A 16235-nucleotide genomic window follows, 5' to 3' on the forward strand; every position below is an offset into this window, starting at 1 on the left:
TCTCAAAGAACATAATAGTCCTTAATCTTGTACTCGTGATGTGAGCCAAGGGACGACTTAAGCATGCCCTATTGCAGGGGTGTCAAACTGATTTTTTCGCGGGCCGCATTGCAGTCATAGCTTCTTTCGGAGTGCCATTATGACTGTCAACCCAAATAAATGTATGAGCGCCTCATATTATATCCAGTAAAAGCTACAAAACAAACTGACAAATAACTCGTTTTCAAATCATACGAGTAAAAACTGGTCAAATAATTAAGAAAAAAGATATTATTAAAAGTGAAGACAATTTGCAATTCTAGTAATGACACACGAATTTGATGCACAATTTGTCTTCGCGGGCCACATAAAATGATGTGGCGGGCCGTATCTGACCCCCGGGCCTTGAGTTTGACACCTCTGCCCTATTGTATAACCATACAATAGCATAATATCGCTCCATAGGAAAAAACATAAATTCAGGCTAAATAGACGAGCTTGACTATGACAATAATAATAATAATAATAATAATAATAATAATAATAAGAATAAGAATAAGAATAATAATAATAATAATAAATTATTATTATTGTTGTTTCTCTTGAACTTTCATCTCTACAACTGGTAAAATAATACTCTCTGGAATTCAATCGTAAATCAGTATACACACTTGTTTAACAAACGCCACTTCAATAAAAGATCAGTCTGTTTAATAAAGCGGGCGATTGTACATTGTGTCAAGTAATAACTGTATTCAAACTGCAGACAGATTCTCGACAGCGCCATCGCGTGTATTGGTAGACTGTTGGCATCTTTAACGACGGTCGGACTCTGCATCCATCACATTGCATTGCAATGCTGCTACACCACGTCGGTGTCACATGACCAGTCGAGCAAAACCTGATTGGTTGAACGTTGGATGAATAGAGACGGGATCGAGTGTTTCTCCATGAATGCCCGGATGTTGCATTTGACTTTTCTGCTGTTGAATTTTTGCGGCAATTTTTATTTTGTTGCAGTTTTAGAGCATCTAAAGAATAAATGAGTCCAGCTCTGGAAGTGCATAATTTATTGCCCCTCGGGGCCTCATAGATGCGCCTCACCAACTTCAAATTACCGAGCTCCTTTTCTTTCCAACAGAGGGCAGCAAAGTCACATTTTTAACTGCTGAAGCGCAGTGTATATGGGGAATGACAAAACAATTTTTATCAAGTTGAAAAACGAATAGAAATTGCATCCAGATTGCAAAATTGATTCATTGGAATAACAAAATAACAGTAAATCACGTTTTATATCTAAATGACCATTTAACCCGCAAGTAACACAAAAAAACATGTGAATTTGTCATCAAAATGTTGCTCTAAAATCTACACAACAAATACCAATATGTAATTTGTGTTTTATGAATTAATATTAACTTTGTATTTCTGACCAATTCGGCGGCGAATCCGCGGTAGGTTGCTCACAATGCATATTCATTAACGATCGCGCTGCCCCCCGCCTATAAAAGGGAGACGCGCCCATATACTCTTCTGACTCCATTCAAGCCACGATGAACTACGGACCTGAAGTGTACTCCTCTTCCTCCTACCGAAGGATCTTCGGGGAATCTCCCCGCTATGCGTCCTCTCCATCTCGGACAGCCATGAGCGTCTCCTCCTCGCGGGCAGGTTACCGAACCTCCTCCGCACCCCGGAGCAACGTTTCATCCGCGGGCGCGTACACCCGAAAGTCCGGACGCGCCTATTCGTCCATGCCTCTGGATACCTTCGACCTGGCCCAGAGCAGCGTCCTCAATAATGAGTTCAAAATTGTACGCACCAATGAAAAGGAGCAAATGCAGGGTCTCAATGACCGCTTTGCCATGTTCATCGAGAAAGTGCGCAACTTGGAGCAACATAATAAAGTGCTGGAGACTGAGCTGGTGGCTCTGCGCCAGAGGCAGGCGGAACCATCCCGCCTCGCCGAGCTGTACCAGCAGGAGATCCGCGAACTGCGCTCCCAGCTGGATGATCTTAACGGGGAGAAGTCCCAGCTCCTCATCGAGAGAGATAGCATCGATGATGACCTCCAGAAGCTCAGGGGGAAATATGAAGAAGAGTTCCGTGCCCGTGAGGACGCGGAGGCCACTCTCAAGGCTTTCAAGAAAGATGTGGAGGACGCCACCATGGTGCGTTTAGACCTGGAGAAGAAGGTGGAATCTCTCCTGGATGAAATCAGCTTCCTGAGGAAGGTGCACGATGAGGAGGTGGCCGAACTCACGGACATGATCCAGGCCGCTCAGGTGTCTGTGGAGATGGAGGTCGCCAAGCCGGACCTGACCTCCGCCCTCAAGGAGATCCGAAGTCAGTATGAGTCCATGGCCTCCAAGAACCTGCAGTCCGCCGAGGAGTGGTACAAGACCAAGTTCGCCGACCTCTCTGAGCAGGCCACCCGCAGCAACGATGCCATCCGCGCTAGCAGGGAGGAAATGAGCGAGTTTAGGAGGCAACTGCAGTCCAAGACCATTGAAATTGAGAGCCTGAGAGGCACTAATGAGTCCCTGGAAAAGCAGCTCAGGGAGATGGAGGACAGACACGGCGTGGAGATTGGAAACTACCAGGTAACGAAATCTTTTCCACATTGTATCTTGTAACATTTATTTGGGTTCATGTTTAAAATAGAGTATTGAATGGCTAATGTGAGCTATGAGCTCTGTCCGTGGTTCTGAATTTCTCTTGGGACATCTCGGCTCAGCATCTGCGAGTGACAACGCCCACGTCCTTGTTCTCTGTCATCAGCTTGCAAAACGTGCATATCCTCGAGTTCATTTTGCTCATATGCTTTGGGATTTTAATGTATATGAACAGAGATTTGAGCTCGATGACCAGTTGATACAAAAAGGTTTGCTTTGCAGTAAATGCAATTACAACGTTGTGCACCATATGCTGTTTTATTACAGCATTACATGTCCTCAGAATTACAGATGTCTCTCAGCTCTGATGGAATTTAAATATTTAACAGGCAGCCTGTTAATCTCTTTTTCACAGGATGGCATAGCAGAGTTGGAGAATGAGTTGAGGACCACTAAAAGTGAGATGGCTCGTCACTTGAGGGAGTACCAAGATCTGCTGAATGTCAAGATGGCTCTTGATATTGAGATAGCAGCATATAGGTAGGTCACTTAACATACTGTCCATTAGGATTTTAAAAAAAGAAACACGCAGCACACCACGCCGCACCACTTTTTGCAGCCATGGTTAACCTTCCTTTTAATCCCTTCTCATTATTGTCATCTGCAGGAAACTGCTGGAAGGCGAGGAGACCCGCATAGGGACAGGGATCTCCTATTCCAGCCCATCCATTACTTCAGGCGGTGGACAGAGCTACAACTACCAGTCCCGCATCTACACCAGCTCTGGCAAGGGATCCAAGAGGGAAGGCAAGGATGAGAGCCAGCCTCAGAGCAAGGCTGGGAGCAAATCCACACATGAGGTTTATGAGGAAACAGTGGTCACCACTAAAAAGGTGGAGAAACAGCAAGATGCCAGTGATACCTCCACCAAACAGAATAACTAGAAGTCTAGTCTAAGCCTGCTAGACCACTAAACCTCCACCCCCTTTTTGATCATTTTCCATACTAATACAAATCCACTTACACCACAGGGACCTAAGATGCTAGTTTGCCTTCTCGTAAACCTCTTGTATTGAAGTGTTTTGCAGATAGAAGTACAATTTGGGATTCAGAGGTTGATTTCATGATCCTTTCAGTTTCCCTTAAATACCACACATATCCAACAAAGGAAAGCATCATACCACAACTCCACTATATCAGTAATTCTCTTTTGTTTGTTTGTCACTCACTCACCGAGAAGAACAAGCTCTTAGGCAACACGTACTAGAACCGTGGTACAGTACTCAATTTCTTGTTCATACTTGCATCATACAGATGGACACAGTAGATCATAACTGGTCAAACACCACTACCACAATCACGAGACAAAAATGTGTGCAATCACTTTGCATACTTAAAGGACAAATGCTTTGAACACATCACCTACATAAGATTAAACAGATTAGCAAGAAAGCACAGACAACTACAAAAAATCATTCCGAGGTTAATAACAATGTACGGTTGGACCAAAGAACTAGCTTGTAATATTGCCTAGTTGACTCAATCAATACAAATTTCACCTCAGACAAATTTTCCAATCAATATTGGTGCATCAATTGTGTCTGCAAGGCAGCAACACAAAGGTGGGTGGACATCCTCAAAGGAACACTGCCCTTTCTTACTTCTTGAATAATAGTGATAATAATAATAATAGTTGTGATATTTAATCAGCAAAAAAGAAATGTGTGTAAAACGAGCTTAATTTGCATGGCGTATCTAGTTGTCCGTCATCCTGCTCCATTGCTCATTCAGCACAGTGGCTGGATTTAAGGGCGGGGCTCCTATGACTGAACCCTCCACCCCACCCCCACCAGCCTCCTTTGACCATGCACAACCTCATCATGCAAAGCATTCATCGATCACTGCACTGCAGATGGTGTTTGTTAGCTTTGTAGGATATAATCATAAAGCCTGTAAATCTAGAAAAATGCGATGAAAAAGAAAATCAAACAAAAATAATGCACAGGAAATCGTTTGTTTGAAATTGTTTGATAAATTACGCTTAAGCACAAAATGCTAACTGTACGATGCACCTGAGCGATAAGCCTACCGTGCGTAGCTCCATTTCTCACAATTTCTCACATTGATGAATAAAGCCGATTTTGAACCCACAATTTACTATATTACAGCCTGAAGACCAAACTTTGCAAGGGCAATTCAAATAAAGCCGCCATACAGCCGAAAAGCACCAGATTGTTTAAAATGTGACCTCTCTCTTTCACACTTTGGCCATGACTGGATAAAAAGCCTGTTATAGTATGAATCCACCAGTAGAAACCTGTTCGAGTGAGCCACTTTTTGCTCACTTTTTTTGCTCGCTTACTACCAGTTGAATTAAACACAGCAATGTTATTCTTATGCTAGTCGCCATGGCAGACCGCGCCCTGACAAGCTGCACTCACACAGAATGTTCTGGATTGGCTTGTTATATTTGTGGCTTGGGAACAGTCGATATGTTAGTACAGTACTGTAGTGAGTGTGTATTTGTATCGCTATGCAGTGGCCTATCCTAAAAGGACTTTGGAAGAAAAATGTCACAAGCACATATAGATGTATGTTTGCTGCATTCCAGAGTAACAAAAGCTTTTATAACCACACGGCAAAGAAAAGAAAATGTCATGGGTTTCTAAATATCCCACCACTACAACACTGCCAAAAATATCACATGTGCAGCACCAGGTCATGGCATGACATTACAAACACAAGGATCAATATTTTGCCATAGAATAAATAACGTAGGATATAAAATGCCTTAAAACACCAGCAGCTTCGTATCTGACCATGTGCATGGTGCAGATTTTGTCCAGTGGGGTGTTTGATCATTTGCATTTATTTAGCGCTACCATGACAAGTAAAGTTTAGGGATTGAATGTTGCTGATATGTTACTCTTGTTAGTATTTCAACTTGCTATGTATTGCTGTGAGACACTGTGTCAATAAAGATTTGACATTACTTGAGGCTGCACAGGATTTTGTTATTTGTGTTTTGTAAAATTACTTATGGGGGGGGGGCTCAGACACAAAAGTTGCATATCTAAACATTTACAATTGTGTATACTGCTGCAACCCATCCCGTTTTGTGTATTCATACATAAGCTACAGTTTCTTTATCTTCTTTTTGTACTTTAATATATCAGCAAAACTTGGTGTCAATTTAAATCTATCGACACCAGAGATGCATCTCCGTTTGAATTAATTCTTTTCCAGACATTGGGGCAAGGTGCCAGATGCATATCAAAGAGACGATAGGTGACCTGCCGCAGATCTATGTGAAGTCATCTTTGAAGCAAGCCCCTCGATCATGACAAATGGACACACGAAGCCCGAATCTCAGGCATCACTTAGTTTCTTTGTGATCGGTTCTTCTTTGTTGTTGGCCAACGATTAGAAGGAACAAGCTTGGTGCTTGTAGAGCATGCGTGATGCAGGGTGCGGCCCTTCAAAGATTTATACCTCTGCAATGCTCCCAGCAGACGGTGTGGTAACAGCTTTTCGAATGCCACCATAAAAGCGCTGCTGTGAAACACCTCTCTCTGGTTTGCGTTAAAATAAAAATGTACTTTCCAAAGCTCAGTCACTCAACTTCTTCCTCATAATTACAGCAAACACATGAGAGTATTAAAAGACATGAATAATTGCTGCTACCTTGTATAAAATGTGAGCTCATATAGGATATTCAAACTGGGATTAATTTGAGACTGAAGGAGAGCTGTGGTGGTCTGTAATCCCACTGCAATCAATGTACATCGCAGTTAAATCATTCCTCAAGCGTGTTGTTAATATTATTATTTGCATCCTGTCGTTATGACAATATATATCCGATTCCAAATTATTATACAAATTGCGTTTTACTCAATTTTTTAATGATTTCAATGTTTATAACCCAATCTCTTAATGATAACATTTATTTAAAAAAAAAAGAGGAAAACACGTTTTTTGTGAAAATGCACTGTTCGAAATTATTATGCACAGCAGTGTTTTCAGACATTTTATAGGTTGTAAAAATGGAAAATAGTCATCAGATGAATTTTCTGCATCATGAGGTTGTATTTGCAGATATCCAAAACTATTTCTATCGAAAACATCTTTAATAAGTCAAGTTACATTTAAACATACAACCTCTTATTTGATAGCAGCTTTGCAAGTTTTGCATCCATTGAGCTTGAGGTTTTTTTTGCAGAATCTCTGCTTGAATTTTAAAAAGGATCACAGCTAACCTGTTCTCTGGATTGGGTCATGTGGTGTTTACAAGCTGAGCACTAAGCACTGTGATGTCATTTGCAGTCGACAGCAAGTGGCGAAATTACCTCAGAGGTATTTTTTGGTGCTCAATTCCTTTTCCACAAATGCAAAATTAATCAGAAGATTTTGGACTTCCACTTTAACAGCATTTACATTTTTCATCATGTTCGCACTCCAGATCTTACCTGCATTTTTTCTTTGCTGAGTGGAGCCTTTTAAATAAGAATGTGCTATTGTTGGCAACTCTGTTACCAAGGTAGACTCTATTTCTGAATGTGCAGCATGGCTGCAATTACTCTCTGTCTGGTTATAATTTTGGAATCTCTTTTTTTACAGTCTCCCTTTTGCTAGACAATGCTCATGAAGATGTTTTATGCTCCATTCGGTGATCAGTGTCTGTGTGAGGCAACGCCACTGATAATACTGAGGGTCCGACTCATTTGTCTGCAGAAATTAACTGTGAATATATGTGACTATGTATTTACTTTTTTCCTCATGCTGAATATCCAAGTCGAGTGCTCTGTGTAGCAGTATGTGTGAGTGTGCTGCAGATAGGTTCATATATAACAGGATATGGTATAATAATTCATTTTTCCCCAAGATGGTTTTTGGTTCTTTGTTTTTTTTCCTTGCACTCCTGGGGGTTAAGATTAGATGATGTTAAGATTTGTTAACTGCGGGAAACGCAAAGCCTTTTGAGACGTTTCTGTGATTAAGGGCTGTATAAATATGTTTGACTTGACAAATGATGATGTTGCCAAGGTAAAGAAATAAATGAAATCAAGAATGCCTTGACATCAACTAATTAGATTCATCAAATATTTCTGAACCAAAAGCATTTGGGTTCATAACAGTAATTAAAGTTCAACCATGCAGAACGAGATAGACATTTTTTTTTTTTAAATCGATCGAGTAACAGTGACATCACACAATCAAGTGGAAAACAGTCAGCCTCATTACCTGTCACCACTAAAATTAGCAAACAAACTTTGGTTGGTGAACTTACATTGCATTCTTTCAAATTCACACTCTTATAAGAGTTAAAAGACGTCAGACTCTAAGTCAGGGGTGTCAAACTCAATTTTTTTCGCGGGCCGCATTGTAGTCATAGCTTCTTTCGGAGGGCCATTATAACTGTCAACCCAAATAAATGTATGAGCACCTCATATTACTGTATATACAGTAAAAGCTACAAAACAAACTAACAAATAACTCGTTTTCAAATCAGACAAGTAAAAACTGGTCAAATATTTAAAAAAATGATATTAAAAGTGGACAATTTACAATTCTAGTATTGACACCCAAATTTGATGCACAATTTGTCTTCGCGGGCCACATAAAATGATGTGGGGGGCCGTATCTGGCCCCCAGGCCTTGAGTTTGACACATGTGCTCTAAGTGATGTAATGCAGTACAAACTTAATATAAAACAATGTAATGCGTCTTCCAAATCCAGAGGCAGAGCATTTCATATGAGCCATCCTATTATATGATTGAATGACAGACCTTCGTTTTAATTTCTGTCTTTGTGCCAGTAAAGAAAGTGTTAATTTGCTGCTGTTGCCTTGGAATCTGTTGCTAGCATCCCTCTGCTGTGGAAGGCTTAGGGAGGGACGGCTTTGAGAGGAGGAGAGGTCTGGAGTGAGGCTTAATGCACAAACACAAAAGGGGAACAAGAGGTCTTAGGAGCACATTAGACATTTGACATTCAAGTCTTGACCTGAGTACATCCAATATTTACCTTAAAAAATGCATTTTGCAAATAATCACCTCCTCCTCAAACGATTTCTTTGCCTCGCATAAAGTGCTGCATCATTTTGAGGCAGGCCGTGTGATCCGCCTTGTTAATCAAGCCGTCACACTCCCCCCCCCCTTGTGCTAATAATAGCAGAGGCAGCAGACCCGCACAAACAGGCCGGTGGAAGGTTGGTGGAAGATTATTTTCTCTGAAGAAAGGAATTTCTCATCCTGCTTCTTGACCTATACAGTAGATGGACAATGTTGCATGGTATTACACATGAAGACAAAGTTATTATTCCCTGTTAATGAAAGATTAACAGTGATCACGGAAATAACTTGAATCTGACAGTAATGAAGTAATAGACAATATTGTGCCTAGTTGGAAATGTGTTTTGGGTTCGGTCCTTGTTGTTGTCACTTGCTGCAATTGTCCTTCTTTATTTAGTCATTTGTCACATTATTTTGTCATATAGGATTGAGAGACATCAGGCATATACAGACCTTGTTTTTCCACTTCTGGCTCATTCTTCTATTTTACACGCCACTTTTCAGTAAGGGTTTGTGGACCAAGAGCATATGCCATGCATGTTGATAAAGTATTTTTTTAACTTTCAAGATGTTTATCACAGTCATACGTATGCAAGTACCTGCAAATAAAACTTGAAATGTGGATTTCTTGTCTTATATTCATTGTTTGAACTTAAACAATTTCATTCTACAGCGAAACAAATGAACTGACTGACTGTGCAAGATGTTCTGTAGGGTCCTTGCAATCAGATGGGACTCATTATTTTGGAGAAGGTTGAGAAGGGTGCAGAACTTGCAAAACAAGGTTAACCAACAGGGTTGTTGCATGTAGATGCTGTTGAAGTTGAAAGGGTGTGCCAACTTTTCAGATGTAAAATGTTGTTTTTTCTGGATAATAATAATAATAATAATAATAATAATAATAATAATAATAATAATAATAATAATAATAACAATACATTTCTGCACATACTGTAAATGTGCCAATCATGTTCGATGCATCCATCCAGTCATTTTCTGTACGGCTTGCTTGTTCAGGGTCGTAGAGAAATGGGAGTCTATGTCAGATGACTAATAGAGAGGTGGAACCAGGATAGGCCATCACTCATTTACAGGGTTGACACATAGAGATAGGCATTGGTCATTTATTTTGAGTTTTCACAGCATAGCATTCACATAGCATAAAGTAGCCGACAGTACATGTTTCTAGACTCTGGGATTGACATGGGTAAAATTCGTGCATCACTTAGCCTATTCGGCAGTGCTGATGTTACTGCTGCTTCCTTTATACATAATAGAGCAGCTGAGCTATTTCAGGAGTTTCAATTTGAACTGCAGACCATGACACAGCATTTTAGATCTGAACAAAATTCAAAGACTTAAAACACAATAAATCCAACCACAACCTTCATGGTGCAGAATGAGATTGCAACCTTGGTAATGCAAAAGGGAAGTTACAGAAGTTACAAAGTACAATGTGAGCTCCTTGGCCATCTGTGCAAGGCTTTGGCTATTTTAATATTCTGAAATATTGAAATTACTTAATCGTTGTCTTGGCTCCTTCTGCAGATTTCATCCCGGACGTTAAATAAGGGATGGTATTATTAGCTTCGATGCGGAACAATACTCCATCATCTTGATCACTAATTTCCTGTGTGTCTGAACAGATGTGAAACTGGGTGAGGTCAGAGTGCATCATCTTCTCTCATTAATCTTGCTGCTGCAGGGACTGTTTCATGAACTCATTGATAAAACAATGTTAGAATTTCTCCATGCTGTTTGACAGTCACTCCATAGTTCATTCTAACACTCAAAGCAAAATGAATTCCCACTGGTCAGTAAAAGACTTTGCTCATATGGTTCTTGGGCTGATTGAAGCAGATGTGCAGGGGAGATGAACCCGGAGGACACTACAATAGACTAAGGTTAATTATATCCCTGTTTTACTGTGATGATTGATTTTCAAGATCTGGGGGGGGGTCAGCAATTGTTCTGGCAAAATATACCAGGTCACCTTGGACAAATAGACCACTGCCGATGAAAATACATATTACTCACTTCACACCAACAAACAAGCATACAAAGACAGCAATATTACACCATCCTAATAATTCAAATCAGTATAGTTCATATAGAATCTATATATGAATAAGGGCTTCAGCGTTAGAGGGACAAGAGATGGACAAAGGGTAAACAGAAAGCACATTAAAGCAGCAATTCTAATCTTATGCAATGGGAAGTGATGTCTACAATCAGCTGGATATTGCTTATATTACCCCAAATATACTGCTGCTGTTTTCTGTAGCTCAGGAATAAAATGTTAACTGTGTGCGCTTGGCAACAGACAAAGAATTGATTTTCTGATAAATTGGCTTCTATTATTGCATGCATTGATCTTGCAATCGACCACATCTTTAACATTCTGCCACATTTAAAAAGGTGATTAATTCATCAACTTGTCTATAATATGGTATGAAAACATCCTCTCAGAATGATGCACTGTGATTACGCAACAAGCCAAACTATAAAACTGAAATATAAATTTGAAAAAAAATGCATCCCTTACATGTTCATTACTGATGTAAAGCCAGAATATTTTATACACCTTTTTATTATTGAATGGGCAGGCGTAGATATTGTTTTTCAATTGCCCTGAATTTGTTGTCATGCATATTTTCACATTAAAGTCAAAAGCAAAGAAGACCACCCCCATTGCTATGCAAAGTGCATTATGCAGGCAGAACAGAGAAATAAAGAGGACCTGCCTCCAAAGGCTATCCTATTGACAAATGTCCACACTGTATGGACTTCAAACACCCACTGGACAGCTGAGACGTGGGGGGTTGCAGATGGGGGAGGTGTTAGACAGGCACCCCCTCTTTCATCATTCCTTCTTTTATGGGGAAAGGGGACACACACACCTGAAAAAAATAAAGATGCAATTTTTGCACCGACATTTCTGAGCTGATTGATCTCATGCAGAGAGTGAATAACAACCAAACACATTTAGAGAAGATGCATTGTGTGTATTTAGGGATTCTACTGTGGCGTCTTCCAATGACTGTGACATGGCAATTTATTTTAAATCAATTTGATTATTTTGCTGGGCATCCATAACAATCACAGCCTGTCAAGATTACCCATCCCATTTGTTGTCCCATTGTTTTCTCCATAGTGGTCTGAATGGTTGAATCCTGACTCTGATTAGCTCTTGGAGAGGTTGTTAGCCTAGGGCAGGGGTCTTGAATGCTGGTCCTCGGGGGCCGATCTTCTGGACATTTATAAATATCTCCCTGCTGCAGTACACCTGATCAGACAATCAGCAAAGTCTGCTGGAGCTGGATAACGATCCTGACCATTTGCTGGTTGCTGGTCCACGAAATATCCGTCAGAGCATGCTATAATTAGAATTGATCAGCTCGCTTTAATAAATTTATGTAAAACGACGTTTGCCAAATAAAACACTGAGATTTGTATGGAATAATGAGCAGCTGTTTGCAGTGCCAACTCCAATGCCTCATGTTAGAATTTTGTTCAATGTAATATTTGGTCTCTATCAGAAAATCCCCTGGAGATATTCGTAATCCCTTTCTATCCCAAACACAGATTAGTAACAGTTTGGACAGACCAAGCTGGTGGAGAAATTAACGTTGGTATCAATGTTGGTGTTTGACAACAACTGCGTTGTTTTGCTAATCGAAAAATGTGCATTGCCAGAATAGGACTAACCTGCACCATGGCTAATAATAGAATAGAATTATTCTGTGTAAACAAATTCATTCAGATACTGTGCATATTCTTTTGTCTCATCTGTCAGTCTGCTGTCTAATGTGTACTAGCATTGTGCAGTCAACAGTGTGACGCACCCGTTAGTGCTAGACAAACTGAAAACTCTATTTTTTTTATCTAACATACAAAACACCAGTATCTCCTTGTTTTTTTCTTCATCCTCTTGTTATTTTTTCTTCCTTTTGTGTGTGTGACCTGATCAATACATTTGCTCCATACATTTTTATTAGCTATTGACTTATTTTGAACATGCGTGCTAGATAGGTGTGGGGAGGGGGTTTGACTCTCAGATGCCCCACGAGTCATTGCAATGACTTTTTAGGGTAGTGTCATTGATATAAAACAGAATCAGCCGTCTGTCAGAAGTGGGGCCCATTCCCCAGCAGGAGGACAAGTCGGGGATTAGAGGAGGAGGGCAAGGGAAGGGAGCGTCTGGCGTGAGCTTGTTGAAAATTAATGAATGAAACACTGAGGGTGCGACATACTGCGAGATTTTTTTTTTCTTCCGTCTCTGGCCATACTGGCCAGTCTGAGCCTGATACTGGGGCACGTGACCCATTAAAACAGATCCGGTGACTCCCCTGCACTTGAATGTATGGATTGTAAATGTGCATCTTTTATCAGGTATTTGTGCCCAACAAAGAAGGATTCAATTGATAGTTTTGAGAACAACATGCTGCAGCATCACGGGAAAGCTTTGTGAATAGTTGTTTAGAGGATTCAGCAAATACTGATGTATTACGCTTGCAGGAATTGAAGTTAATCCAACAAATCGCTATCATGACCTTGTTTTATATTAATCTGCATGCTGACCAAAGAGGCAAAAAAAAAACTGTGATGAAAAAACATGTGGGTCTGCTGCCCCCTATTCTGTATTTCTAAATTCTATGTGTGCCCTGCGATTGACTGGCAATCAGTTCAGGGTGTACCCCCCAGAAAGACTGCTGGGATAGGCACCAGAACACTCGCGATCCTCTTGAGGATACAGCGGTTCAGAAGATATATGGATGGATGTTTTTTTAGTGTGTAGGTATTGATCATTTGGGGATTAAGTGTCGAATTAAGATAAATTTAAATTGATAGATTATTGATTGATTTGACTTTACCTGCATTCATATTCCTTTAACCAAATTGTCTACATTTTTGTCCCATTAGCAATTCTTTGGCCTTAATGCATAGGCAGTGATAATGTGGTCTTTCTAGAGCTGTCACAGAGGGTTGCTTGTCATCACTTCACTCTCTGAGGTGATAGTATCTATTTGTGCCTTAGAGCTTGAAGCAATGATTAGCGATGGATTGCTGCTGATTTGCTTCTCTGGAAGTGAGTCGCTTTGTCGAACCTGCTTGTCATGGGGTCGTGCAGGGTGATTACAAGACATTAGTCAGGAATTTTCCAGAAATGTGAGATTAAAGCAACTACATTGGCTTGAAGGAAACCTGGATTAACTGTTGTTTTCTGAATTAATATAAAGACAATCATGCATATTTTATGTCTTCATTAATCATCTGCCATTGATTGAAGGCGTTGCAGTAGTGTGGGTAACTGAGTGTAAAAAAAACCCTTCAGTCAAAGGATGGGGATAATTGCCAGATGTGCCTCTGACCTTGTGACAAAGACCAAGGATATTCCTTATTGCAGTAATTTTTTTTTGTACCGTATGGGTGCATGTTACGGAACGAAGTTTATGAGCAATTAACTTGTGAATCAAATACAAATGTTCCGCTATGTGAACGGACAAGATTAACACTTCTTTTGGAGTAATTGTCATGTGTCTAAGTGATATAACATGTAAGTGTAATGCAGGACTTGAAAATCTGAATAACCAATCTCCTGATATATATTGTGTGAAAATGTGTTTAATGATTTTAATCCATCAGATGAGTGAATCATTTTTTAAAGTTTGTTATCTTTGCTCTGTCTGCTTTTCAGCAGCATTACATTCACAATAGTCCCATAGCGCCTCATCTCCAGGACTACAGCATGGGTGTGTTTTCCTCTCTCTCTTTCCCTGCTCTTCCATCTCCTGAGCACTGACTGCAGAGGTGCTTACACCTTCTGGCAGTGTGCCCAAAGGCTGATATACTGTACTGTGTCACTCCACACACATAAACAGCTACTGAGCGACTACAAAACACTAAGCTTTCCATTACCTTGACAAGGCCATAATTAAAGCTCTTTTTTTTTTTTGCTCTTGGGGTTAAAAGCCAAGTCTGGCAAGTCATCTGCTAAAATATTTACTTACCACCATTACGGGGGCTGAACAGAAATGTGCAAATGCTTAGTATGTCTTGTTGTGGATGTAAGCTGACACCACATAGTGAGATCAATACACCCAGATCTGGTATTAATTAAAAAGCAGTTGAAACGCTTGTATGGGCTGCCTAGTCGACGGGGAGAGGCATTTTATGGCTCATCTGGGTACATGAACCAGCCACAACATTTTGACAACTTGTTCAGTCTAATAAAGTCCAAAGTATGAGCTTAGTAAGATGTCCTAGTAAATATAGTAACTTTTATTGATATTATAACTGTCAAGATTAATTTAGTGCATTGCAGTCATTTAGTTGCACAAGAATCTGGAATTTTAGACCAAGTCTTAGTATCTTACCCTGTTTTGTAACGCTACACTCACAATTTTAAACATTATAAACTTTGACGAGGTCGAGTTTTAGATACCGCTCTTGTGTTGGATCTCATTAGATGTTCATGTTGTTGGGGTCAGTGCAGTTGTATGCACACATGTAACGGAGTTCCCAAAGTTTGGAGTGAGGCTCAGAATATAGTTTTTATAAAGTCGACACTTTGATAATGCTGTTAGCTTCTTTTCTAATTTGAATATTAAATTGATGTCTGTAGTGTTCTTTATGATTATTTTACATGTGTGTATACATAACTTTCATGGCAATATCATTCTGTTTTTGTCAGCGTAGTCTTGGGCAGAAACGACATTTGTGGGAAATTTGGTCCATGGATTTCTGGTTCACTGGCTGCAATAGACAGCAAATCGTTTGGAAATAATATATTCTGATAAATTGAGTTTTTTGTCAGTGAGGAGCTTATGTAAAGACGAATGGAAGTAGACAACTTGTCGGTTAAGGAGGCACGGGGAAGGACTGATTGGAAATGGAAACAAGGCTTTAGATGGGGAAAGAGTCAACTGATTGCTCCATACATGATCTGAGAACAATGAGCCTAAAGTTAGAAGATGAGCATGTGAGGCTGCAGCTTGTGACCGCAGTTTATTTAACCTTATAAAGAGACTGATGGGCTTTCTAGCTTTTGCTTCAATTACATATTAGAGGGGTGGGGCGAGCTGGGAGAATGAGATGTCACTGTTGGTTATTGGATCTAAAATGGCAGAAAATGCTAATACACAGCAATTGGCTTTTTCTCCACTATAATTACATGCTCTCAGAGGTTGATGACAACCCATTATTTGTCAGGCACATAGAAATGTGCTGATTACTCTGATTTGTTAATTGTACAAACCAATGACTGAAAGCTATAAAAGCAATATGGAAACATAGTTCTGATTTGAAACCATCGTACATGTCTAAACTCAATTCAGACACAAAACCGACACTAATGTAGATCAGTTGTTGCCATTTGAGATATTTTGTTATTATAGCTGAACCTCAATGCGGTACACAGGCAGGTCTAGAAACACTTACGATCTAGTATGGCTGTGCTTCAATGTGTGAAATGTCCTCCTTTTCATCTTACCAGGCTGCGCATATGCGACCACACGTCTGTCTGCCAGAGGAGTCACTCCCTGAGGACATTCCCATCAGCTCGTCCACCTG

General features: G+C 40.1%; 1 protein-coding gene across 1 annotated transcript; it reads left to right on the forward strand.

Annotated features, from left to right (window-relative positions):
* Positions 1-571: 571 nt before the first annotated feature.
* On the forward strand, positions 572-5586 carry inab (internexin neuronal intermediate filament protein, alpha b). The gene is made up of 3 exons (XM_088373305.1): positions 572-2582; positions 3010-3134; positions 3262-5586. The coding sequence occupies exons 1-3, from the start codon at positions 1533-1535 to the stop codon at positions 3536-3538; spliced, it is 1452 nt and encodes a 483-aa protein (XP_088229431.1). The 5' UTR covers positions 572-1532; the 3' UTR covers positions 3539-5586.
* The last annotated feature ends 10649 nt before the right edge of the window (positions 5587-16235 follow it).

This window comes from Syngnathus floridae, chromosome 4, assembly GCF_059516105.1.
Source record: "Syngnathus floridae isolate MCC-2025c chromosome 4, RoL_Sflo_1.0, whole genome shotgun sequence".
Lineage (NCBI taxonomy): Eukaryota > Metazoa > Chordata > Actinopteri > Syngnathiformes > Syngnathidae > Syngnathus > Syngnathus floridae.

What these genes read in the sequence shown, in the direction of transcription:
- inab (XM_088373305.1), top strand. Translation starts at nt 1,533, where the DNA reads ATGAACTACGGACCTGAAGTGTACTCCTCTTCCTCCTACCGAAGGATC. An exon ending in TGGAGATTGGAAACTACCAG is followed by an intron (nt 2,583 to 3,009) that starts GTAACGAAATCT and finishes TCTTTTTCACAG; the next exon opens with GATGGCATAGCAGAGTTGGA. An exon ending in ATTGAGATAGCAGCATATAG is followed by an intron (nt 3,135 to 3,261) that starts GTAGGTCACTTA and finishes TGTCATCTGCAG; the next exon opens with GAAACTGCTGGAAGGCGAGG.